Below are 25,375 nucleotides of genomic sequence, written 5' to 3' on the forward strand. Positions count from 1 at the left end.
GGGGGGGGGGGGGGGGGGGGTTCCCCTCTAATTGGCAGGCTTGGTGGCAGTAATCCTTCAAGTCACACAAAAGAGGTTTGGCACACTTAATCAAATAACAGGATTAGCACCAAGTCTGGGAACCACAGTTTCGGCATGACCAAGGAGAAAATGTGACAATAGAGGAGTCTATGCAAAGCATTCAAAAGTGGAGAATATTTTTTTTGCACCATTAGGAGATATTTTTTGGCAAAATACCTGCTTGTGTGTTAAACGGGGGGAAGGAGCCGCTCTGTATTTTCACTCTCTTTTCATCTTGAAGAGCAAACCTTCAAGGAAAAGGGAGACACGGGGCTGTGAAACACCCCTCAGGTGGGCCTGCGAGCTCACATTGCGTGAGGGAGCTGGTCAGGGTGATGGGTGCTTGAATGCTGCAGGAATTGCTGGTAATTGGCTGTCCATCAACGGAAACCAAAATTGACTTAGATTCTCTCCCCTTTCTTTTCTCTTTCAGATACGTTCAGAGGGTAGCCTTGTGGATGGCCCCGGAGCAGGCCAGATGGAACAGGACAGAACCAACCATGTTGACGGCAATAGATTGAGTCCATTTTTAATACCACAATCTTCTCACGTTTGCCCGGCAGAGCCTTCTGCAGTGAAGCTACAGAATGGAAGTCCAGCAACAGAGAGGCCTGAAGTTGAAGTAAATGGAGACCACAAGCGGCTACTCATTAAAAGCAGCTATGGAGTGCCCCACCTGAAGGGAAATCCAAACAACCGCGTTAGCCCTGACCTTTTACAAGAAAAGAAAGTATATTCCAAATATATGCAAAATGGTGGGATAAAACGCACTTTTAGTGAGCCCTCTCTGTATGGACTTCATGAGAACAAGAAAGCGAAACAAGACAAAGAGGTGAACGGAGAAAAAGCTGAGCCAGAAGATAATAATGAAAAACCAAGCGTCTCCAATTGTTATAGTGAGAAGAAACCCGAGAGTTTTACAAGACAAGAAAATGAAGTTTCAGATTTGATACAGCCTACAAGATACAACAGTGGTGGTTCAGAAAACCCTCGTGACCTCCTGGTTCAGGATGAGCAGGAGCAGGAAAACGTTCATTGCCACAACAGGGACATTGTCTTACTACTCAAGAACAAGGCGGTGCCAATGCCTAATGGTGCTACAGTTTCTGCCTCTTCCATGGAAAGCATGCATGGTGAACTCCTGGAGAAAACACTGTCTCAATATTATCCAGAACATGTTTCCATAGCAATGCAGAAGAACACATCTCATATCAATGCCATTACCAGTCAGGCTACTAATGAGTTGTCCTACGAGACAACGCATTCATCCCATACCTCAGGGCAGATCACTTCCCCACAGACCTCAAACTCTGAGCTGCCTCAAGTGCCAGCTGTAGTGGTTACTGAGGTCTACAACGCAGAAGACTCCAGTAACCCACCTGTATTGCCAGGTAGCTGTTCGCTTCAGAAACCAGAACTACAGCTACAGCAGCAGATTCCAGGCTATGATCCACGCCAGTTACCCGTAGGAAACAGTACTGTTCGTGGAAGCGTAGGGCAGGTTCCCAACCCAGACCTCTCTCTAAGTTCCAGCAGTAACCTGCAAGCTCAGAGCGCCTCTCTGGAAAGGTTTTCTGAGCAAGCAGAAAAAAATGGTGCTTTCTTTAAACAGAACTCAACTTTTCACAAAGATTCCTCTACTCCTCCTGCTCCGGCAATGAACAGTGCACTGTCCGTCGTGGTGCGAGAAGGACTCCATTCCTTTGACAGCAGATGTGACAAAACTCTTCCTGGGGAGATAAAGAATGAAGAAGGGCAACAGCAGGGACCAATGTCAGAAAGTCCCAGCCTCAGCCAACAACAACAACTTCACCCTCAGCAGAGACTTCCGCAGCAGGCCCAAACGTCACCAGATGCTAGTGAAAGCCACCCCCAAGCCGCTGTGGCCGCCTCGATGCAGCAGCCCCCAGAAGAAACGACGCCGGCGTCAGAGCCTCCCCTCCCGAACCTGCAGGCGCGCGGAAGCGAGGGTGAGTTGCAGCAACACTACCAGCCTTTCCCAGGACACAGAGAACCTGAGATTCCTCCCGACAAAGCAAAGGACCAAGCGAAAGAGCCTGCGCAACAGGCTCCACGTTATTCAAAACCAGCCTGGATAGAACTGGTTTCCACCCAGTTCCGCCAGGGAGAGCCTCCCCAAAAGCCCAGCGAAGCTTTATTGCGATCCATTCTGCAGTTCCAGGCAAACACAGCCGAAACAGCCTACACGAAACAGTATGCTGGAAGTCCTGATGCATTAAAGGGGCCTTCAGGGCAGCCCCAGAGCCAGAAGATAATGCAACAGGAACAAATCCCCCCGCTGTACAAAAGCGAGACCTCCCAGCTGCAGCCGCGTCCCACAGCTGACCACCAGCAGCTGCCCTTCCAGAAACACTCACCGCAGCCACAGCTCACCAAGATGGATTCCCTACTCCAGTCCCAAGTGCAGCAACACCCTCCGCAGCAGCTCCATTTCCAGCAACGACCAGAACAACAAGCCAAACAGCCTTTAGGGGCCCCGTTGAAACAGCAGCACTTGAATCCCCAGCCGGGGGAAAACGAGCAATTCTTGCATTCACACATTTTGCAACAGATGCTGCAAAAACAGGCACAGCAGGTGCAACTGCCGTGCAGTTCACAGCTAACCCCAAACCAGCAACAGGCTCTGCAAATGAAAAATAAAGAGCTGCCCCAAGCCATTTCCCACTCCCAAAGCAACGCCGAACAGCCGCTAGACAGGACATCCTTCAATCAGCTTAAAGCAGATGAATGTTTTCAAACTGGGAATAAGTACATGAAATCAGCTGCGTTCCCACTGCACAGCCCTCAGCTAGGCCTAGAGCAGGGACAGAGCACGAACAACAAAGCTCCCCTTTACACTCAGAAAGCAAACGCTGGTCTGCAGCATCCCTGCCCAAACAACGTGCACTCGATCTCCGAGAAGAAAGAAAACCCCACAAATATGGAACGCTTCGGAGCCAACAAAATGCAGGATTTGCAACACGTGCAGTATTTTTCAAATAACTTGACCGCAAAGCAAGATGTGAATCACTCTTTCCAAGAACAAGAGCAACAGACACAACAAGCTTCAGTGATACAGCTACCACCTCTCCAGCAAACACAGTGCTACGGTGGTGGCCTCAACCAAGACCCCTTGAGCCAACAATCCACGCAGATTCCTCAGCGGTACTTACCACACGGCCAGCAAACCGCCCCACACTCCCAAGACCAGAGAGGCTCTCATTTGCAGTCCCAAACCCCTAAGGATTTTCAAAAGCACGCTGCTTTAAGGTGGCATCTCTTGCAAAAACAGGAGCAACAAGCATACCAGCAACCCAAACCCGAGATTGGTCCCAGTCCAGCACGCAAGCCTATAAAAATCGAGGCTGGCACAAAGTCTAATGTCTGCATGCGTCCATCAGCTGGACAGCTGGAAAACAAAATGTGGAAGAAAACAATTAAACAAGAGAATCAGCACTTTGGCTGCGAGAACATGCAACAAAAGAGCATCATCGAGACAATGGAACAGCAGCTAAAACAGATACAGGTCAAATCACTGTTTGATCACAAAACTTTTACTATCAAATCACCTAAACATGTGAAGGTTGAAACAGCAGGCCCTATTACCATCCTCTCAAGAAATACCAGTGCTGCAGATTTTGACACTCAGACCCCAATCTTAGATCAGCAAGCAAACCCGTCTGCTGAGAAAACCCCGACCAAAAGAACAGCTGGAACTGTTCTCAATAATTTTTTAGACTCACCTTCCAAGTTATTGGATACTCCTGTAAAAAATTTATTGGACACACCTGCCAAAACCCAGTATGATTTCCCATCTTGCAGCTGTGTGGGTAAGTGCTGAGATGTACTAAAAATGTACTAGTTCACAGGAAGGAAATGAGCCTTCAAGTTAGGATCACGGGGTTAGATGGATGTTTTTGTTGGAGGATTTTTTGGGTTGTTTTTTTTAGAATAGCAATTAGTAAAGACTTATAAAATTGCAATTTTATATACATATACCTACTCATCCAACCCTACGCACGGGCCCTTTCTCAATATTTCATAAAGCAATTGCCTATTTGTTTTTACAGTCAGAATGCTTATGGCCAGTAATGTATCCCCTCGCATCCATTCTCCTTGAGCAGCAGACATGTAATGACAACATGCTGATAAAAAACAGGTCATAACTTTATGCTCTAATTTATTCATCAAGGTTAGATATAGCATTTATAAAATATGTCCTGAGTCCAAAACTTATGCCATTTTTTGCTTTAAGAGTGAAATTGCTGAAGTTTCCTTCAGTAAAGCCTAAACAAAGAAGGGATGGCAGATTATTTCTCGCTTGTTGCAAGTTAATCTTAACTTGTTGTTTATCCTCCCTTTCACACACTTGTCTCCTGCAAGGCTAAAGAGAGCAGCAGTTTCTTAGAGAAGCTATGCAAGCAGCTCCAAAAAAGCAGCAAGGGGGACCCTCAGTGTTTCTTCACTGCACACCCGATCTCCAAAAATTGGAAGAATAGAGCAGAGGGAAGCAAAGGAGAGTGACAGGCAGGGCTGGGTAGCCCGAGCTTCCACACAGCACTGACACTGCACACAGCCAGGTCCAACAGGCACTTTCAGACTCTATTGGATAAACTATTGAGGCTGAGACAAAACATTCAGTGCCAAAAACAAGAACAACAAAAAAAAAAATTAAAAATCCTTGTTAATAGTTTCACTAACTGAGATTTCATACCAACTATAAAAGAGGAAAGTTTGAACCAATGCTCCTCCAAAACTGCAAAATGGACCTTTTTGCCTTTTCAGCCACCTGGGCCTATGTCTCAGAAATGATCCATGGGAACAAAAAGAGGAGTTAATGGATCTCCAAAGCTCCCAGGAAGAAAACTGGAAGCCTGTTCCTTGTTGTTTTATAAGAAACAACCTACAAAATGCAGTTTTTTGGAAAGTTGATTGGGGCTTTTTGTCTTGAGACGGTTTCTGCAGTGTAGTTGGCACAAGATTTTCTGGCAATCATTTCATTATTCTTACTATTTTTTTAGCCAGTGCTGTAACCGCTAGCTAAGCAAAAGAGGTTATCCTCCACTTGCATTTGAATTCTTCAGTCTTAGCAGACCCTCTAGGAAATAAAGGAGCATAAAAGTTAGTTCCTTGTCCTCTTTGAAGAACCCAGTGCCACAGCATAATCAATAGGGTTTATAGCTCTTTTCTACCAATACTTGTTTTTAGGAAGATTAAATTAAACTATTCCCCTATTGACACATTGAGGTTTATAGCATGCCTACGTCAAGAGCAGCATCACCTCATCCAGCCTTTGGAGTTAGCATGGCAGAAAGCATCAAGTCAGCCCTCAGACAAGTCAGCACAGCTCCACCATCTCCTCCTGAACCCAAGCAGAGCCTGGCCATTTCTTTCTCACTGCCAGAGCCTGCCTTCTTATATCAAACCATACATATAGCATAGATTGTGAATGCTGACATGGTCCTACCTACACACAATGAACTGAGGGCACGTTCTTAGCATACGAGCATTTTGATTCAGCCTTGTGCAGGATTTCTTTCAGCAAACTTGCCTTTTTTTTTCATTTCACAGAGTCTTTCTGTGGGTGGCAGAAATTCTCTATGTAACCTTACTGGCCACTTTCTCAAGTTGTAGGTTCCTACACTGTAACATGTCTGCTGAAAAACAAGTACTGTACAGCTCACTAACGTCAATGTTTACCGTTGTTATCCCATTTATCCTCCTTTCTAGATACTGGGAGAGGAGGAAGTGGGAGAAGGAGAAACAATTGTTTGGTGATAACAGGAAAATGCCTTTTGAATTTCGGTTTAGAGTCCAAGATGTGAAACAACTGTTTGTGCTAGCAAAAGGCACACAGTCCATATCACGGCTGTTTGCAGGATTAGCCACGTGCTTTGCATGTTTTGTAGAAATTACGTGAGCATACTTTAGACATAAGTGTGAAAACTCTGACCCCAGACCCATACAGCACTATTCTAACGAGCTAGATGTAAGCTTTGCAATGTGACTTTTTACATTAAAGAATTAAGCTTCAAAGTAATAACCTTTATTTTGTTTTAAACAGAGCAAATTATTGAAAAAGATGAAGGTCCTTTCTATACCCATCTAGGAGCCGGTCCTAATGTGGCAGCTATTAGAGAAATCATGGAAGAAAGGTAATTAGTGCAAAGGCACAGGGCAGATTAACGTTTATCCTTTTGTGGATGTCAGAATTTTTCCAGCTTTTGCACATAAAGAAATAAACAATTGCAAATCAAGTAATTACTTGTAGGCTTAGCTACTCCAGTGTTGCCAACATTACGCACTGTGCTATTCACCAGAGAGTCACAATATTTGACAGGGCTAATAGTCTGCTGGCTGGCACGGGCTGCACACTTTGAGACAGATGCCAGCAAACCCAAGCAGGAACAAGTATTCACCAGCCTGCCAAGCAAGAGGGTTGGCAATGGCTGCAAAAAGCAGGCATGGACCTGGTGTTCCCTCTGGGTAGGAGAACGCCAAGGTAGAAGGAAGATGAAGAGCAGAATACCAAACTCCAAAATCAGTGCCCCCACCCAAATTACGAAGCGTGTAGTAAAACCCTAAAGGGCTAAATCTAACTCGGCCACGTCCAGAGGAGCACCACAAAGTTGTTGGATAGGATTTCAGCCCAAGGATTGATAAATAACTTTGTGGAAAAAAAAATCCCCCTGACTCAGAGTATTGCACAAAACTAGCCTTATCTTGATTGTGGACAATCCCTGTATCCCATGATACATTTATTACATCAAAGCCAACCAAACCAGGAATTTGGAATGGCACAGAATGGATACATAATCAGTACTATTTAAAAATATGCGTAAGCACAAAACCCACCAGCCTTTCTAAGGTATTTAAATTAAAAACTGTCACAAAAGTTACTTCTGTACTGTGAATTCTGCATTCCTTGTATCTTTTGGCATGCGTAAATATCAACGGCCAGATTTTTAGAGGTGTCTGGAAATTCAGTTCCCCTCTGAAAAATAAGCAAATGAAAAGCTCCCTAGTAAGTCAGAGCCAGATGGGAATTTGCATACCTTAAAAACTGGACTCCACAACTGCAAAGAAGCTCCAGCTTAGTTGCAGAACCAGAAGGAAATGGGCATTATCACAGTGCTCTGTGTGAGCCAAGGAGCACCGTTTCTTAGCAAGGTCTGTTAGTTTATGCTCATCCCTGCATGACCACTTAAGGCATATTAAACCCTTCCGATTACCTCTAAGTTCTAAGGTCCTTTCTCTTCTCTTAGCACCTCCTTCCCTGTGACTCCTGTGCAGGCCTTGCCCCAATACTTGTTTTCAGCTTTGTGAGCAGCTCAAATGCACGTAACCTACACCAATGGGCTTCTTCCTGCAAAGGGGCAGTGAACACTGGCCCTCCTGAGGAGCTTCTTACTACTTGTTATCTCCAGAGCTCTCATTGACTGGTTAATTATTTAGTATTTACAAATAGTAAATAAAAGAGGAAAGTCATTCATGTCATGATGTCAATTATTAGAGATGAAACTTTTTTTCATTTCTTTACTTTGGAATGTAATTTTTCATCCTTAATATTGACCTCACCTTTTCTCTTTTTTTTTTTTTTTGTTTTCTTTTTTTTTTTGCATTTAATTTCATTTCATGTTGGCAGAAGGAAATCCTGAGAGATTATAGATAACATGCATCTACTCAGCCAGGTTCAGCAGAGTATAGCAGCAGCCACTTGAATAATGGCTAGTTTTCAGCTGTTCATATGGTATGAACTGTGCGATTCCCTGACTGAAGAACTCCAGAAACTCCTCCTCATTAGTTAATTTTGTATCCCCAAGTAAAAAAAAAAAAGCACTTAACTCTAAAATATACTCTCAGGCACACGTGTGCAGTTGGTGACACTAATGACAATTGAGGCACACTTAAACTGGCTCCCCATGAAAGTGGATTGACTTTTAAGGTATCAGCACCACCAAACAAACCAGGATTTGGATTTAGACTTGCAGTTAATATCTTAGCAGAACAAATTCCTTGCAGAATCCGTGGTGGATACATATGTATTACCTCTTGCTTCTCCCAATCTCTACTTCATGCTCAGTGAGTTTTGCTTTGGTTTTAAAGCCAATCAGCTCTGGCCTGAAAGCAAGCATGACAAATATCAGGCACAAATTCCTTTGTGACAGTTGAAAAGATTTGAGAGAAAGTTCATTTCACTCCCAGTGTGTAATGTGCAACGTATTTCTATAGCAGCATCTGCACAGTTGTCCTGCAATCCAGATTAGCAAATTGATAGAAATTGTTAAGATTTTTAAATGTTGTTTTTAATGTGGTTAATTAAAGGAACAAATATATACTAACATCCAAGCCTAAGTAGGAAAAAGTGACCTAACAGTTGCCTGCAAAACATGTGTAGTACAACTTGATTTTATTTGTATAATTTCCTGTGACACTGAAATTTCACAATGAGATCACAGCTAAAAATAAGCTTTTTTTTTCATTTCCTTTACAGGACAGAAGTTTAAATACAAATATTTACTCTTAAATATGTCAGCGAGGTTTTAGCGCAAAAACAAGAGGGATGAAAGGTCAAAAGTGCTCAAGACATCATTAAATGGCTGCATAACAGGAAGGAACTATCTTGATTGCTCTATAGGTAACAGGCAAAGAACAAGGAGAGGGTGATTTAGTCTCCACAGGTTTCTAACTCATGGCCTCACCTGAGACCTGGTGTGCTGGAGGGCTCAGCAGGTGGGGGCACCCCCCATCTGCTGCAGCAGCCCCCAGGGGAGAGGCCTGGCCCCACAACATGCCTGGAAATGCACGACCTTAACAGGTCTGATGCTTTTTGTTGAGTCAAGATTTGCTCCATTTGGCACTTGCCACACGTTTCCACCTGGTCCATCAGAGGACGTGGAAAGCGGATCCCATTTGCTCTGGGTAACAGCACTACTTGCACGTGGGGTTAAAGGCACACACAGATGGCATCATTTGAGGGCATCTTGTGATCCAAATTCAGTCTAAAAGTCAGGCAGAAGTAAAGAAGTAACAATTTATGAGGAGATGATAAAGTAAAGGAAATAGATATGATGCAAATTAATCATGACTTAACTGATTCACACTGTATTTAAGCCAGAAACAAGCACTGAAAATTAATAGTGACTACTGCATGCCAGCTGTTCCATGACAACTGATTATATACATTTCAGAGTAATAACTTTAACCCAGAAATTAAAGAAAAATATCACATTACTCCCCTAAATAGAGAGACTTCAAGTCCACTTTTTAAAATGTCATTTATAACAGATTCTCTACAGAAACAGTTAAAAGGTTTGGGAATATAAATGCGATATGGATAATTTTTACTCATCTGTGATGTATTAAAGACATTTGCCTCTCTTAACGTATCAATCCACCACTGTAATAAAATCGGCAAGATAAACCACATTGCACATCCCTCCCTGTAATTCACAGTGTTTATTTTTTAAGATAAGACTGGCAAACGTGCTCCATCTTTTCAGTGTTCACACAGCTCCAAATGAGTCTGCTCATTGTACGTATTTTTGTTTGTTTAAGATTTGGACAGAAGGGTAAAGCTATAAGGATTGAGAGGGTTGTCTACACTGGGAAAGAAGGCAAAAGTTCTCAAGGATGTCCAATTGCTAAATGGGTAAGTGATGCACACAAATGGTAAGACCAATCTAGTTGAGTATGAGGGTTCCTGTAAGCAGACAGACAGCAGTGACACGTCCTTCTGTTGGCTGCTGACACTGGGGAACCTAAAATAGCTCGGCAGCAGCCGTAGCGCGGGATGCCTGTACCCTGCTCCCACCCCTGCCTCTCACACTCCCCTTGAGTTACTGCACGGAGAACAGAAAGGATAAAATTTGGCTTAAAGGAATGAAAACCTGAGAGGGAAGGCAGTTTTGCTCAGATTTAAGATTCACAACCACCAGACATCCTCCTTGCTGGTTAATTTTAGCTTACAAATAAGTCCAGTAAGTGCACCACTGTGATGTTTTTTAAAATGCACTCCCAGTTTGAGTGGGGTTGCTCCCTCTTAGCAAACACTGTCGTACTGTGGCACAAATTGCTGAGTGGTTTGGGCAGGCTGGGGAAAGACAGGATGAGGAAAAACTGAATACATGATTATAGTCTCTATGCGTGCCAGACTGCACCTTTTTTTTCAGAAATACCCACAGCAGCACAAGCACCGAGAAGCAAGGACACTTTTATTTGAACAACATCTGCTGCTTTCCTCTCATCCCTGCAATGTTTGTTTGTAGTAAGGGCAGGTCACAAAGCTGAGTGGCCGGTTACAAGTTTAGCTGCTTAAGTTTGGGAGGGAAAGGGAGAGAGCTCCCACGTAGGGTTATTTAGTGTTATTTAGTCCCTTTCCTTAGCCATCTCCCTTCCCCCATGTGGCTCCTGCTCAGGTGTCCACCATCCACCTCTGTGCGGGGAGGTGTCACACTGCTCATTTCCTTTTGTCCACTAGTTAAACTAGACCACAGCAAATATTCATGAGAATATTCCTGCTGAATCAGAGGACGGGGGATACCTTTACAAAGCTGGTTTCCACCACCATGGATTTCCATCCCATCAGTCAAGCTTAGCCTCCTAGACTCAGCTTCATTAAACAGAAGGGGTAGCCCTGGCCCGTATCACTAACGAGACAGAAGTAGAAGTCACCTCCCCACACACACGCTGATGCTGAGGTTTCCTATTCTCCTGCTCTTTGCATTAAGAAACGCATTGTTTGTGTTGGGGCTCTGGGGGTGTGTTCTGCTGTGCATGCAGGTAGTCCGCAGAAGCAGTCAGGAGGAAAAGCTGCTCTGCCTGGTGCGCGAGCGAGCGGGACACACGTGCGAGACGGCCGTGATCGTCATCCTCATCCTGGTGTGGGAGGGGATCCCAACGAGCCTGGCCGACAAGCTCTACTCCGAACTCACCGACACGCTGCGGAAGTACGGCACGCTCACCAACCGGCGCTGCGCCCTCAACGAAGAGTAAGTGGAACAAAGGGTTGCTCCCCAAACTTGCAGCCCCACCACCATCAGCCTCTTACCCTGAAATACTCAACAACCTTTCCAGCTATTTCAGGCAGCTTGAAAACCCGCAAACCCTGGGAGAAATGCAAAGTAAACATTCTTGTAAGTCAGGGAATAACATCTTCACGGAGTTGCGAAGCATCTCGGTGTATTTAAAGGAAGAGATCTCAGCAGGGCGCGGGACAGCAGATACTTCAACCTTGAAATGAAAACTAGATGAACTAAGTCACACTGTCAGCCTACAGAAGCTAGCCTGAATCTAAAGAGTTTGCACTGTATCGTTTTCCCATGTCTTTCTGAGAGCAAAGAACATTTAGACCAAAATAACACAGCTAGCACCGTGTGTTGTGTCGGCTTCATGGGCAGAGCCATATTTCAGGAATTAGTGCTTAGCCCCTGTCAGAGGGCTCCCCGTTCTCGCTGTGCTGCCAGCACACACCCTGTTCAGGTTCCGTGACCATCGCTCCCAAACAAGGCACCACACAAACATAACCTCTTGAGCAAATCCAGGTTTCTCACAGAAGCATAGAAAACCCACAGTCCTTGCTTTGCGTGACCATCGCTCCCAAACAAGGCACCACGCAAACATAACCTCTTCTGAGCAAAGCCAGGTTTCTCACAAAAGCATAGAAAACCCACAGTCCTTGCTTTGCAACCATAAAACTATTTGCTCTGATAAAATCTTCTGCTATAATGTGTCTGCCTCTCTCATTTCTTCATTATTTACCGATGGAAGACAACCCAAGAGCAGTGATGCCCCAGAGCACCGGCAGAAGGCCAGTGCCCACTGTGGGAGTGCCCCGGGGTGACCCACCTGCTGCTAACAGCTCTATTCTCTTATTTTTTTAGGCGGACTTGTGCATGTCAAGGGCTGGACCCTGAAACTTGTGGTGCTTCATTTTCCTTTGGTTGCTCCTGGAGCATGTACTACAACGGTTGTAAGTTTGCCAGAAGCAAGATTCCGAGAAAGTTTAAGCTGATGGGGGACGACCCAAAAGAGGTTGGTGTCCATTTCTAAAATGAGCCTCATTTGCAAGGAAACATTTTCTGTCAACTCTGCAAATAGAGATACAGTACAAGAGACCAGGGGCCAGAGCCCTGCCTGAATGGCATACACGTAGGGTAATTAAATAACTGCCAGTCAAAACTGATTGATTCCAGTCACTGAGCCAGCTGAATTGACTGTCCAAATTCTGACAGCTGGTAAAAGCCCTGAGACTTGAAGCCATGTTTGCAGGCTTTCACAATTAGAGGAGAGGGCATGGCCTGAATAATTGTGGCTGTATTAGGCTGCAATTGGGCATTCCCCGGTGGCGGAGCGGAAGGGTTACCAACCCAATGCACACAACATTGCAACTGGAAACCAGAGCAGGCTGCATGGAGACAAACATGATGAAACTCCAAGATGAGGATAGGAAGACTCATTCTCCATACGGTCCTGCCCCACTGAGTGTTTCCAGACTGGGCTCTGTGTTACAGCAAAACTGCCAACTGTTTAAAACAAGTCAGAGCAATAAAAAAAGCATTGACCTTAGCCTGGGCACAAGATACCTTTGAAGTCATGACTGCAGTGACTCCTGGACACCTCCAGCCAGTCATGTGTCTGGGAGGCTCCAATGGCCCGCTCTCTTTTTTGGCAAGCACGTGCAGATTTAGTCCCTTGCTTATGTACTGATACATAGGTTCACAGCTTTTGCTGTATTCTGGTGTCTTACACAAATCCAAGCATTTCTTTCACCCAATCAGAGACCAAAGCACTTATGCATCCTATGGCATGCTATTTAGAATGTCGTCATAATTAACATACAGTTTTTCCTCCCTTCTGCTCTTCTACAGTCCCAAGAATTACAGAACAGCTCACCTCCAATCATGCTGTGGCACAAAGCCTTCTGTATCATAGCCTGCAATCCTAAACCCCCCAAATTTTCTAAGCTGGATACCTGGCCAGAGCCCACCAGGGCACTCTTCCAACTTGCATTCCTGGATTTACTTCCCATGGAAGCCAGAGCTGGGTGGGAAAGATGGTTTTACCCTCCAATCTTGTTCCCACACAAAGTCAGGGGCAGCCCAAGCCCAGACCAGGGGCTGGGTCCCATAGCATAGACACAGTTTTTAGGCAACACACACGGGATCCTCACCAATAAAAACCAGAAGCAACACTTACAAATGGTGACCTATGGGCCATACAAGAGCTCCAAGTTCTGGCAGCAGCCATAAGGTCACAGCAAGATATTTTTGACAATTTCATAATGTCATTTTGGAGTCTCAAACTAGGATAGTCCCACAGTGGGTGATAGAAACTTTTAATGCATCAAACACACACCTGTCTCAAACCCATAGGTTTTTCACAGCTCTTTCCTACAGTCCTAAAATACACAAACTCCTAAAAACAAGTATACCGCTCCAGTATGTCACTGTTCCTTATGCACTTGAAATTAAAAATAAGGGCCTCATGTAAGCAAGGTTTGAATTTGGGATTCTCATCCTGAGAGAATGGGGAACAACTTTGGAGTATGTTATTAGAGTACTTCATTTTTAAAGAGCCCTTCATCTTGAGAATGTGTCCCATCCTCATAGAAAAAAAGTAGTGTGGTCATTCCTACTTCCATATCACCAACTGCTGGACACATCCACCTTCATTGCTTAAGAATTGGGAAGTTCTTGAAGTCTGAAATATTTAAGTAATTTTAAATTGCTGCATGAAAAGATATTTCAGATTGTCAATGATTGTCAATGTCAAAAGATTGTCATTGCAATGTGCAAAACCCTTAAATTAGCCTGATTTACTTGATGGACCATTCTGATATTTCTCTCAAGCTTTCTGAAGAGTATTATTTTCCCAAAACTCCAGTAGAGAAAGTAAGGAGGATCATCACATTTTGATCTAAAACATTTCCGTGTTGAAGAATGTGATTCTTCTTAATATAAAACAAATTAAGATTATGGTATGTGATGTCCTCTTGCAGGGATAACACTACACTACTTTACTACTTCATTACTTTAAAGGCTGTGAAACAGTAAAATTAGAAGGAGATTCACAACAGTTATTGTCTAAACAAGAATGATAACGGTCTGGGCCTTCACACAACTATCAGTGTAAACATAATTGTGTAAAGACCATAACTTCTTAGACCCATACATACGGTATAGAAACATCATTGAACTCTGTTTCATCTCCTAACAGGAAGAAAAACTAGAATCCAATTTGCAGAACCTGTCAACCCTGATGGCACCTACCTACAAGAAGCTTGCACCTGATGCATATAACAACCAGGTATGCTGGGGAAAAAAAGGAACTGGAGCAGTCATGCAAATAACCTGATTTTTACCACACTTCCCAATGCTTCAGCCTCGCACCAAACCAGTAGGTACACTTCGTGCCAGCATTCCTTTGACATCGGGGTAAAGACAAATGGAAATGAACAATTCCACTTAAAATGCTTGCAAAAATAAAACTAGCAGAATTTGGTCCGCTGAATAGAACTAATCCTTTCACCTACATCAACACAACAAAATTCCTTCACACTTGAGCAGAACTCTTCAGCTCCACAACACAAATTCCTGGGTTTAACATGACTCACCAAGCTCAACTAGCAAAACAGCCATGAAGATGGTGTGAGACTGGCAGCAGTGCCAGAAGGCCGTGTATCAGACTGCACTCGAGTCCCGAAGTCATAGTTTCAGTTCTGCTCTCTCAAGTGGCAGACAAATTTAGTTTTCACCAAAGTTTGAAGGCAGTTTCATGTTTGAACACACTCAGCCTGCCTGCACCAGCAGATCGTCTGCATATAGTTTCTGTAAAGCAGCATTCACAGATACTAGCACATTCAAAGCTTTCATGAGGCTCCCAGTTTGGCAGTCTCTCCTCTGCATTCCTTTACTAAAACTCTTTCAGATAATTGCATTATAGTTTTACAAAATACCCCTTGGAAATGCATAACTGCTGGCCTTCACTTTCATTGCTTAGCTTCAGTATCATCACAAACATTCACAGAACTTACAGTCTCCAAAATATCAGCATCACTGCAGACTATGACATCTCCTTTCTTTCCTGGTGACAGCATTAGGGTGTAGCAACCAGCACACAACAGATTTTCAACCGTAACAAAAACAGTTGACTAACACAAAACCGTCCATTTTTATTTGCCAGAAAACTCACTCCTGCACGTTTAGTAGCAACTCGAGAGGGTAAGCAGATGTAGCCAATTTCACTTACCTGATCAGATAATGTTTGGAGGCTCGTTATGGAGGAAACTGTGGCCATGTGCCCACTGGCTGTGGTTATCTGTCCAAGTATCTGAGAGACGTTCTGCAAGAGAAGAAAAGAAGAGGAAGAATAAAAAATGAGGGGGTGGTGAACAATAGAATGGTTCTTTGCTTGGCCTGCTTTTCTTTTCCCACAAAAATTCACAAAAGAACTTTTCTCCGTGGAAGCTGTGGACCTGCCCAACACTTGTTGAAAACACATGCTTTTACAAGTTTCAATTTTTACCTTGTGTAATGAGGCATGTGTATAGCTCACCTCCTTCAAGACTTTCATGCAGACCTTGCATTTGTGGGCAAACCCTGATCAAGCTGCTCTCAGTGGCTTTAAAGAGAGATGGTCGAGGCCTGATTTGAATGGTACTGTAAAAGGTTCTAAAAACCAAAAGTCCCTAAAACCAATGCCCCTTTGAATCCCCCAAAGAAATTCCAGATTCCCAGATTTATTCTAATCCAAGCCTGGATTGCTACTGGATTAAAAGCTAGAATTGGAAAGGATTTGTTGTTTCCAACTGGACCCAACAGAACGTCTCAGAAAGCAGTTGTACCAGTATACTTTAATCAGATAATTATAGTCTGGCTAACATTTCAGACTACTATCATTTAATTCCAAAGAAGTTTACATGTTTCAAGTTCTGTTCTGCTTTTATATATTTCAGGCAAGTAAATATTCCAAATTTTAAAAATAAGGTCAATGAGCAAACTAGACATCTTTTAGTGGTCTTGGATCGAGACTTGGCAAAACTTCTAATTTCACTTTAACTTAAAATGGGATCCATTAAGTTCCATTAAGATTTTTTTGCATTCACTTGAAAGGTTCAGGAATGTCAGCAAAGCATTTTACAAATGTGGTTTCATTTTTAATTCTCTAAATAAAATACGAAACTGTCATTTGACTAAGGCTTGATCTTCCATTACAAAATCCGTTCTTTTTTTTTGTGTAAGGTTTATCATTGCATCATCAACTAAGTTGCAAAGCTCCTTAATAATGAGTGCATGGGTAGAAAGTACTGTCTTGACTGAATTCTCTGTCTTTAGTCAGGATTTAGAGTCATACTTAAGCTAATGAAATATACGTTTAGCATGCCAAAATATTACAAATCAAAAAGCAAATTATTATTTTTCATGAAGTCATTCTGAAGTCAGTTTTCTAAAGCCATTTTCCTTTAATAGCTTGATATATCTCCAGTCTGCACAAACATATCACTCTTAGGGTGCCAGACGCTGAAACCACACACTGCATTTGTCATGTCAAAACACCAACCACCGGCAGCGCATCAGAAGCAATACACAAAGAAAAGCATTATTGGCCAATTTCACAATCACGCCAGAGACAGAAGGTAACGGGGAACAAACCAGCAGGGAATTAAGGATGGACACAAAATTGCTATCGAATTGCTTGATATTTTTTTTTTATCTTCGAGATCTGTATGTTGCCACCTCCAAGATGTTAGGGAACTGGTACGTTGACACAGTGTCAACGTTGGGTGCTAATTCTATGCACCAGAGCATCCAGCTGGGTTGCAGTGATGCCTGTCACCTTTTTGCAGATCGAGTATGAGCACAGAGCACCCGAGTGTCGCCTGGGCTTAAAAGAAGGTCGCCCGTTCTCAGGGGTCACCGCCTGCCTGGATTTCTGCGCTCACGCCCACAGAGACCTGCACAACATGCAGAACGGGAGTACCCTGGTAAGTCTGACACACACACAGCCTCCTTACAGCCAGCACTGATTCCATACATTTAATTCATTATCTCCCAGCTGTTTAAATTTATACTCGCATAACGCAGATGGCTAAAAAAAGAATCATTAAGCAGTAATTGAGCTAACTTATTATCCCCTACACAATTTTTCATTCAAACCAATGAGACTTATGGTGTATTAAAGAAAGGTTTAATATAGAACGGGTAAAAGAGAAACCCTGAAGACAATGGAAAGAAGTTCCCAGCAGGCCTGAAATCCCCCTTTCAGTGTTCCTGGCACAAAATGGTTTATATTTGTCCTCTTGAAACATTTTTTTTTCTAACAACTTTGGATTATATCTTCTAATAAAATAAAAATGGAAACAAATAACTTCTTTCCAGAAGAGTTTAGGAAGCTGTGGATTTCATTCCTGCTTGTGATGAGCACAAAGTCGCAAGCCCTGCCATCCTTTCTATTGTACACACACCCTTTACTCTTTCAGTTCTGGTCTCCAGCACGCACAGCAAAGGCTCTGGAGAAGATACCAGAAAAGCGAGCTGGTTTTCTATGTGTCTTGGATTATTTCTGTTCCCTGCTTACTCTTTCCATAACAATACAATTGGGGTAAATGTGAGAAAGAATAATCTTCAGTTTTGAATAATCAGAGTTGTAATTTGAAGCAACTACCTAGATTCACAGTGCAAATTCAATTTCAAAAAACAATTCACAACCAAAAGAAATATCTACTTTTTTAATCCCAACTGACTTTTTCCTGTTTCCAGGATCGGACTTAATTGACAAGTCAACTACCACCAATCAACTGACTTTTTCCTGTTTCCAGGACTGGACTTAATTGACAAGTCAACTACCACCAATAGAATACATATTTCTAGCTGAGCTGTCTTCCTAAAAACTGGCTGATGCAATGATTTTGCTACAGAATATGTCTGTATCAGCATCTTTTTCCACTGAGATCCTCCCAACATCTACTTTAGCTGGAGCAAACACAACGAGCGTGCTGCGTGACACAACAGTAACTTCCTTAAATCTTATTATTTACATTACAGTGTCTTGCTCCTTCGCAAAGACCTGGAAGCTGCCATTGTAAGGGGGTGTGAAATACAACAGCAGTATGTTATATTGCACGCTACTTCTAATAGCTGCCTAGCTTATGTATTCTAGTGAAAAAATAATACAAAACTAGTATGGAGTTCCAGGTTCCACTGTTTTAGCTCTCCAGTCATAGAATCATAGAATCATTGAGGTTGGAAGAGACCCGTGGGATCATCGAGTCCAACCATCTACCCTACTCTAGATGGTTGGATGGTCATGGTACAAAGGATCACATAGTTCGTTTCACATTAGGATAATCCCTAACTATACTGTTCATTTCAGCACAAGTACAAGAAATAGATATATGTATACACCTTCTGTTTCTATTGACACTGTCCAATGGAAGAAATGAAATTGCAGGCTTGTTGTGATGTGCATAAATTGCACAGAACCTTACAGTTGGCAAGTAGCTTGCCAGATGCCAGCAGTGGCAGGGCAAGGTAAAAAGCACAGGCCAGTATTTCAGAGCTCTTCTTCTCAGACTTACTCTACCACGCCTTTCCAACAGGTTTGCACACTAACTAGAGAAGACAATCGTGAAATCGGCCAAACACCAGAAGATGAGCAGCTCCACGTGCTCCCATTATACAAAGTCTCTGACGTGGACGAGTTTGGAAGCGCTGAGGGCCAGGAGGAGAAGAAGAGGAACGGCAGCATCCAGGTCCTGACCTCCTTTCGCCGGAAAGTGAGGATGTTAGCAGAGCCCGTCAAGACGTGTCGGCAAAGGAAGCTAGAAGCGAAGAAAGCAGCTGCAGAAAAGCTTTCCTCCTTGGAGAACGGGTCTAGCAAAGCTGAGAGAGAGAAGTCTGCTGCAGCACGCAACAAGCAAGGCAGCTCTGAGGCGGCAGGGCACGCAAAGCAGCTAGCAGGTAAACACAGGGATCTGACCAGGATCTTTGTCAACAGCTTCCTAGAAATCCGGGCGATTTATAATGAGCCTCAAGAAAACCATTATTCTCAGCCCAAGAACATTTTAAAGTAAGAGGGAAAGAGAATTCTTGAAAGTAAACACCAATATTCAATATTTATAAATATTAGACTGGCAAATTGTATGAGAAATCCTTTACTGTTGGGTAGTTAATACCGGTAGAAATCTGGTGCTTTTGCAAGCTGTGCTTGCCATTGTAAAGTATCTTTACAGGAGTAGTAGTGTTAGAAGCCACAAAAAGAAGTGTGTGATGATGCTGCCAAAGAAAGAATGACCTACACATCACTCCCTTCTCTGCCACTGTTACTGAGAACCTCCTAATTTGAGGGGATTCAAGCCTAACCTCTTTACCACTACGTATACTCTGCTTCAAGACCAAAAAGCAGAGCAGGTGTTTCCACAGTGGAGTAAGAGTTTAAAAATCCACTTAACAATCCCCGGCAGTTTTCATCAGTAGATTTGAGAGTCCTGAGCAAAGGAGTTCATCATGACTATTTTATTGTTACAGCAGCTTTCTCAGAGGGGGGAAAAAAGGGATACATCCAAGGCCACGCAGAAGGTCACTGAAATACCTATGAATAGAAGTCAGCTGTCCCATGACCTAGGCTAGGGTTGTAACCATTAAACGATGCCATTTCACTTTAATGAATGATGGTTTTTCCTCTTATGTCACTTGTTACTGAACTGTTCTCTCTGTCAGTGAATGTCACCCTTGGTTTTTTTTTTTACATAAAGCTAGGGATATTTTTTTGAGACAGTTCTATTAATATAGATGAGAAGAATTATTTATTCTTAGGGAAAAGAAGGTCACCTTGTGCACGGCTGTTTGGGAGGACTTTGATGCTCCATTTCATGGGCTACTTAAATGATGATTCAACTCTTTGGATTTTGAGCATGTGACTCTGAACAGATTGCACTGTCCTCTTTTTCCCCGTTGCCACTAGCATCTGATCTCACTGGATACATGCCAAAAAGGATGAGTAGCCTTAGTATTTATTCAGCTTCTTAAAGGATGGTATTGGAGATATGAGAAAGGAAGCCTCTGTTAATGTATCATATGATATACTTTTCTTGGAAATTTCACAGATGTGTATCATGAAAGTCTATAAATATGTTGTTTGTTGGCTTGGTGTTTTTTTTTTTAAAAAAAAGCTTGTTTGTTGTGTTGTTTGTTTTTTTTTTTATTTTCACATCTACAGATCTTTTACGTCTTTCAGGACCAGCCACACAACAACAACAGCAGCAGCAACAACAACATCCACAGCGCACTCTCCCTAACAACCCTCAGCCAAATCCTGTTAACTCTTACTCGGGTTCAGGTTCTGCAAATCTCTATGTAAGGTTGCCTAATCCAGCCAATGCTTATCCGAGCTCTTCATACACTTCAGATCCCTATGGAGGGTCCAGTCCCATGAACCTCTACACAACCTCATCACAGCCTGCGGGGTCTTATTTGAATTCTTCCAGTCCCATGAACCCTTATTCAGGATCATTAAGTCAAAATAACCAATATCCACCCTACCAATGCAATGGAAACATGCCTATGGACAACTGCCCCCCTTACTTGGGATCCTACTCTTCCCAGCATCAGCACGTGGACTTGTATAGTTGCCAGAGCCAAGACCCCATGTCTAAACTAAGTCTACCACCCATTCAAACATTATACCAGCATAGGTTTGGGAATAACCAGAGTTTTGGTCCCAAGTACTTGAATTACGGAAACCAAAATATGCAGGTAGACTCCTTCAGTAACTGCACCATTAGACCAAATGTACACCACGTGGGGTCTTTCTCCTCTTACTCCACCCATGAGGCTGACGGCCATTTTATGGAGGTTGCCTCAAGGTTAAAATCTAATTTGAGTAATCCGAGCATGGATTATGCCTCCATGAGTAAAAGCAGTGAACATCATCATGTGCAACCCCTTCCACATTTAGCGCACGACTACCATTCTGCTCAAAACATGTTTAGTGGTCCTCCTAATTCACTGCATCTCCAAAGTAAGGATAGTGAAATGATTTCACATGCAGTTAATGGTTTGTCTAACATGCTTCCAGGTCAAAACCATGATAGGACTACTTCCCAGGGTGGTTTAGATAAAGCTGAAGTGGTGAATCCAGAAAAAGCAGAGGATCCCGATGAAGTCTGGTCAGATAGCGAGCAGAGCTTTCTGGATCCAGAAATTGGAGGAGTGGCAGTTGCTCCATCTCACGGGTCAATCCTCATAGAGTGCGCAAAACGTGAGCTCCACGCAACGACTCCCTTAAAAAACCCCAACAGGAACCATCCCACCAGAATATCCCTCGTCTTTTACCAGCACAAGAGCATGAACGAGCCGAAACACGGTCTGGCTCTGTGGGAGGCAAAGATGGCTGAGAAGGCAAGAGAGAAAGAGGAGGAATGCGAGAAGTACGGCCCAGACTACGTGCCTCAGAAATCTTACGGCAAAAAAGCCAAGCGGGAGCCCGCGGAGCCACACGAACCCTCGGAGCCCACCTACCTGCGCTTCATCAAGTCTCTTGCACAAAGGACACTCTCGGTCACCACAGACTCCACAGTAACTACATCTCCATATGCCTTTACACGGGTTACAGGGCCTTACAACCGATATATCTAACTTCACACCTTTGTTGGTTACCTCATTTGAAAAAAAAAAAAACAAACAAAACACCTTGTCAGTAGGGTAGTTCTTCTTTAGGTTTTGGGGAAGGCAAGGGTGAAGAAGAAAACAGTGTTTTTACAAAACCCGTCAGTGGAAAAAGCCTCAGCACACCAGCAACACGAGGTAATCTCACTTAGCGCACTTATTTTCCACTGATTTTTAAGTGGTCACAGATGGCATGTAGGGAACAAGACCAAAGCATCCTATGCAAAAACAAAAGCAAAAGAAAAAAAAAAAAAGTGTTTCACAATTTACATTTGAAAACACTGGCTCCATTACTGAAAGAGATAATCTGCAGATAGATTATTTTTTTTTTTTTCTTACAGTTTTGCACATCTGTGGCCACTTTTAATGTCATCAAGTTTGCATAGTCATGGAACAGGAGCAAAAAAAAAAGAAAAACCCTAAAAAAATAATACTGTAGTATTACAACTGCAGGAATCTTAAAATAACATCTGGTGCTGAATCTACGATGTACTGAAATACTGGAATTATGGCTTTTTAACATGCAGTTTTTACTGTAATCTTATTAGTCTCTTGATTTTATTTAACAAAGTAGATAAGTATAAAACATAATGAATAGACAGCAAAACACTGAATTTGTTTGGATATTCTAAAACCATGGTGCTATCTAAGAGAATGGTGTCTTTATTTTAACAGTCAAACAGTTAATGCCTTTATAACAAAATGTCAATGATGTAGTCAAATGTTCTTCGACAACAGGGAGGACCTTTTCATTCATGTATGTATTGAATTTACCTGGTGTTAAAATAAGCTTACTTTTTAACATATGGGAATTACAAAGACCTCTGGATTTTGCTCATCCAGTCAAGTCCTAGAAAAGGACAATAAAATAGAGAGAGAGATATTTTTTTTTAAATAGTGTTTCAAAAGCACTTTGTCTACCTAAGCTTGGCAACTTGAACAATGCTAAGGTACTAAGACATTAAAAAAAAAAAAAAAAAGGAAAAAAGTTTACTTTGATTTTAAAATGCAAAGATAATTTTTTTAGACTAAAAAAAAAAGCTTTTAAATACTTTTGTTTTAGCCATGCATCTGCTAGTGGGCTACATATCCATTTTTAATACAGTCAGTTATGGCAAAAATGGGGCTTACTGGATATAAGGGAATACTTTAGTACACAAAACACATGTTTTTCTGGTGCTCATCTCACACAGCTATACTGTAAACTGTTTTCTACAATTATTATGACAAGTTCATTGCTCAAATATGTACAGTTTTAAGGAAAAGAATTTTATATTAACCACAGGTAATAATTAGCAGCATGCGACAGACTACAACTAGTTAGCTTGGGCTTCTGTTTCTAAAGATCTGTGTGCTCTTCAAATATTGAATGGCAGATCGCTTTTGTGTTGATAATTATGTACATTGTGGTGTTAAGTCATTTCTTGGTGCAAGTGTCCTCTTTGCCAGGAAGATTGAGCAGACCGATGCCTACACAAGATGAATGAAACAGGGTTAGTTCTGTGTGATTCCGTTGATGAAATAGAAAAAAAAAAAATAAAAAATAGGCAGCTGGCTTGCTGTGGTGGTTTTAAATCATTAATTTCTATTAAAAAAAATAAAAGCAGGAGAGTTGTATAGTAAATTAAATTGTAAACAAAACTTTTTTTAACGCAATGCTTTAGTATTTTAGTACTGTAAAAATATTAAATCTATATATATTTGGGTTTTGAGCTGAATTCACATCATGGTGCTACTCAGCCTGCTACAAATATATCATAATGTGAGCTAAAAAGAAAAATACATTAAAAGGTTTGAGTGATGTTCCTACTTGTCATATACCTCAACACTAGTTTGGCAATAGGATATTGAACTGAGTGTGAAAGTTTATATATTGTATACCATCTTTTTCCCCCAATAGCCTTTGAAAAAAACAAATAAAAAAAAATAAAACAAAAAAAACTCTCTCAATACTTGACATTTTAGCAAGTATAACTTGAACTTCAACTTTTTTTTTTTTTTTTGGTTCTAAAAATTCAGGGATATTTCAGCTCATGTTCTCCTATGCCAACGTGTCACCTGTGTGTATGTAAAGCTGTTATAGGTTAAATATATTATTCTTGGGCTTTTTGTTTTGTTGTTTTTTTTTTTTCTTTTTTCAGGGATTTAATGCTTTTCTTTTGAATCCCTTCTCTAATTTTTCTTGTACATGTATTGATGTAACTAAAACTAATTTTGTAAATTCGTTAGCTCTTTTTATTGTAATGAAAGTGTTTAAGAGATTTAGAATGTTTTGCCTGTTTCAAACGAATAAACAAAAAGAAAGTAGAATGCACTGAGCTGATTAAAGGGAAAAACGTAAGGCAGGGGTTTGGCAAGTGACTGTTTGCTAGAGTTGTTCAAGTCACTCTCTAAACAAGGCTTCTTGAATACTGTAATGAATTAAATAGAATATAAAAAGGTACAGTCTGTACAAGGGCTTCCCTAAACACGCAAACCTCCACGTCCCAGATATATCTTGTGCAATATACTGTAAGATTAAGTTTGGTCGAAAGAAATTTTATCTAACAGAATCACAACCTAACTCGAGTAAATCAAAGGAGGCCTTTGGGTTTAAATGGTCAAATATTTATTATGGCAATTTTGTTTTTTAATTCTCAGTCTGTGACTTCACCCACTGCATTGAAACAAAAGTTTCGCCTTTTTTTAAAAAAAAAAAAATTAATGATGGTTATGTGTCAGATTAATTAAATCCTTATAAATCTTCATCTTTCGGTGATTTTTTTTTTGAAATTTTTTTTTAAAGTCCTATATTATTCATGTAATCCATAGTAGATGTTTGGTTAATATGCCGTGCACCATCATTTGCCAAACTGCTGGCAGCCGGAGCGGGAGCTGAGTTGGCCAATCAGTTTCGTATTGTAAATACCCAAACTGTAATTTTTGGTGTACAGAACCCTGCCTCAGTTGGAACGAATGACAAAGCAGACATAAAATTGCTTGTATAGGATTATCAGGTTGACTATAGCCATACTTGAAGATGCTTCTGAGTGGTGTCAACTTTACTTGAATGAATTTTTCATCTTGATTGACGCACAGTGGTAAAAAGTTCACTTCTAAAGCTAGTGGTTAACTTGTGTAGGAAACTTTAGCAGTTTGACACTAAGGTAATGAACTTCTGTGTGCATTTTCTATGCTTATGTTCTACTTTTTTTTTTTTTTTTTACTTTAGTTTCATTCATTTTCATGAAATGTTTGGTATGTCTATAAAAAGAATCCGAGGATGGTTATAAATACTGTAAGTATTGTAATGTAATGCAGGTTATTTGAAAGCTGTTTATTATTATATCATTCCTGATAACGCTGAGATGTGGGTGTTTTTAATAAAATTTATATTTATTTAATGCACTCTAAGTCTGTCTTGCAGAAACTTGTCTTTCCCTGTCAATTTTATCAGCTGACAACAAAGCTGGCACAGTGAAACGTGGTGCCTAGTACCAGCCATGGGTGAAGAGCCCCTGGGGAACTGGACCACGGTTATAGGGCTGGGGAAACCACCAGCCCGGGGAACTTACATCCAAAACTGGGTTATGAGAAACGGAGGAAGTTGCTCACTTCAGCAGCTTAGAAACTGAATGCATCAACTGACACACCAGGACAACCCAAGTTGT

At 41.9% G+C, this 25,375-nt stretch overlaps 1 protein-coding gene across 1 annotated transcript; it reads left to right on the forward strand.

The window, feature by feature from the left end:
- The first annotated feature begins 506 nt into the window (after positions 1–506).
- TET2 (tet methylcytosine dioxygenase 2) lies at positions 507–25,118 on the forward strand. Its single transcript, XM_014941172.1, has 9 exons — positions 507–3,890; positions 6,125–6,215; positions 9,619–9,712; positions 10,843–11,051; positions 11,943–12,093; positions 14,278–14,367; positions 16,907–17,044; positions 18,659–19,019; positions 20,278–25,118. Exons 1-9 carry the CDS (start codon positions 539–541, stop codon positions 21,693–21,695), a joined length of 5,904 nt encoding a protein of 1,967 aa, XP_014796658.1. The 5' UTR covers positions 507–538; the 3' UTR covers positions 21,696–25,118.
- The last annotated feature ends 257 nt before the right edge of the window (positions 25,119–25,375 follow it).

The sequence above is a fragment of the Calidris pugnax genome, unplaced genomic scaffold (genome assembly GCF_001431845.1).
Source record: "Calidris pugnax isolate Ruff unplaced genomic scaffold, ASM143184v1 scaffold34, whole genome shotgun sequence".
In the NCBI taxonomy this organism is placed as follows: Eukaryota; Metazoa; Chordata; class Aves; order Charadriiformes; family Scolopacidae; genus Calidris; species Calidris pugnax.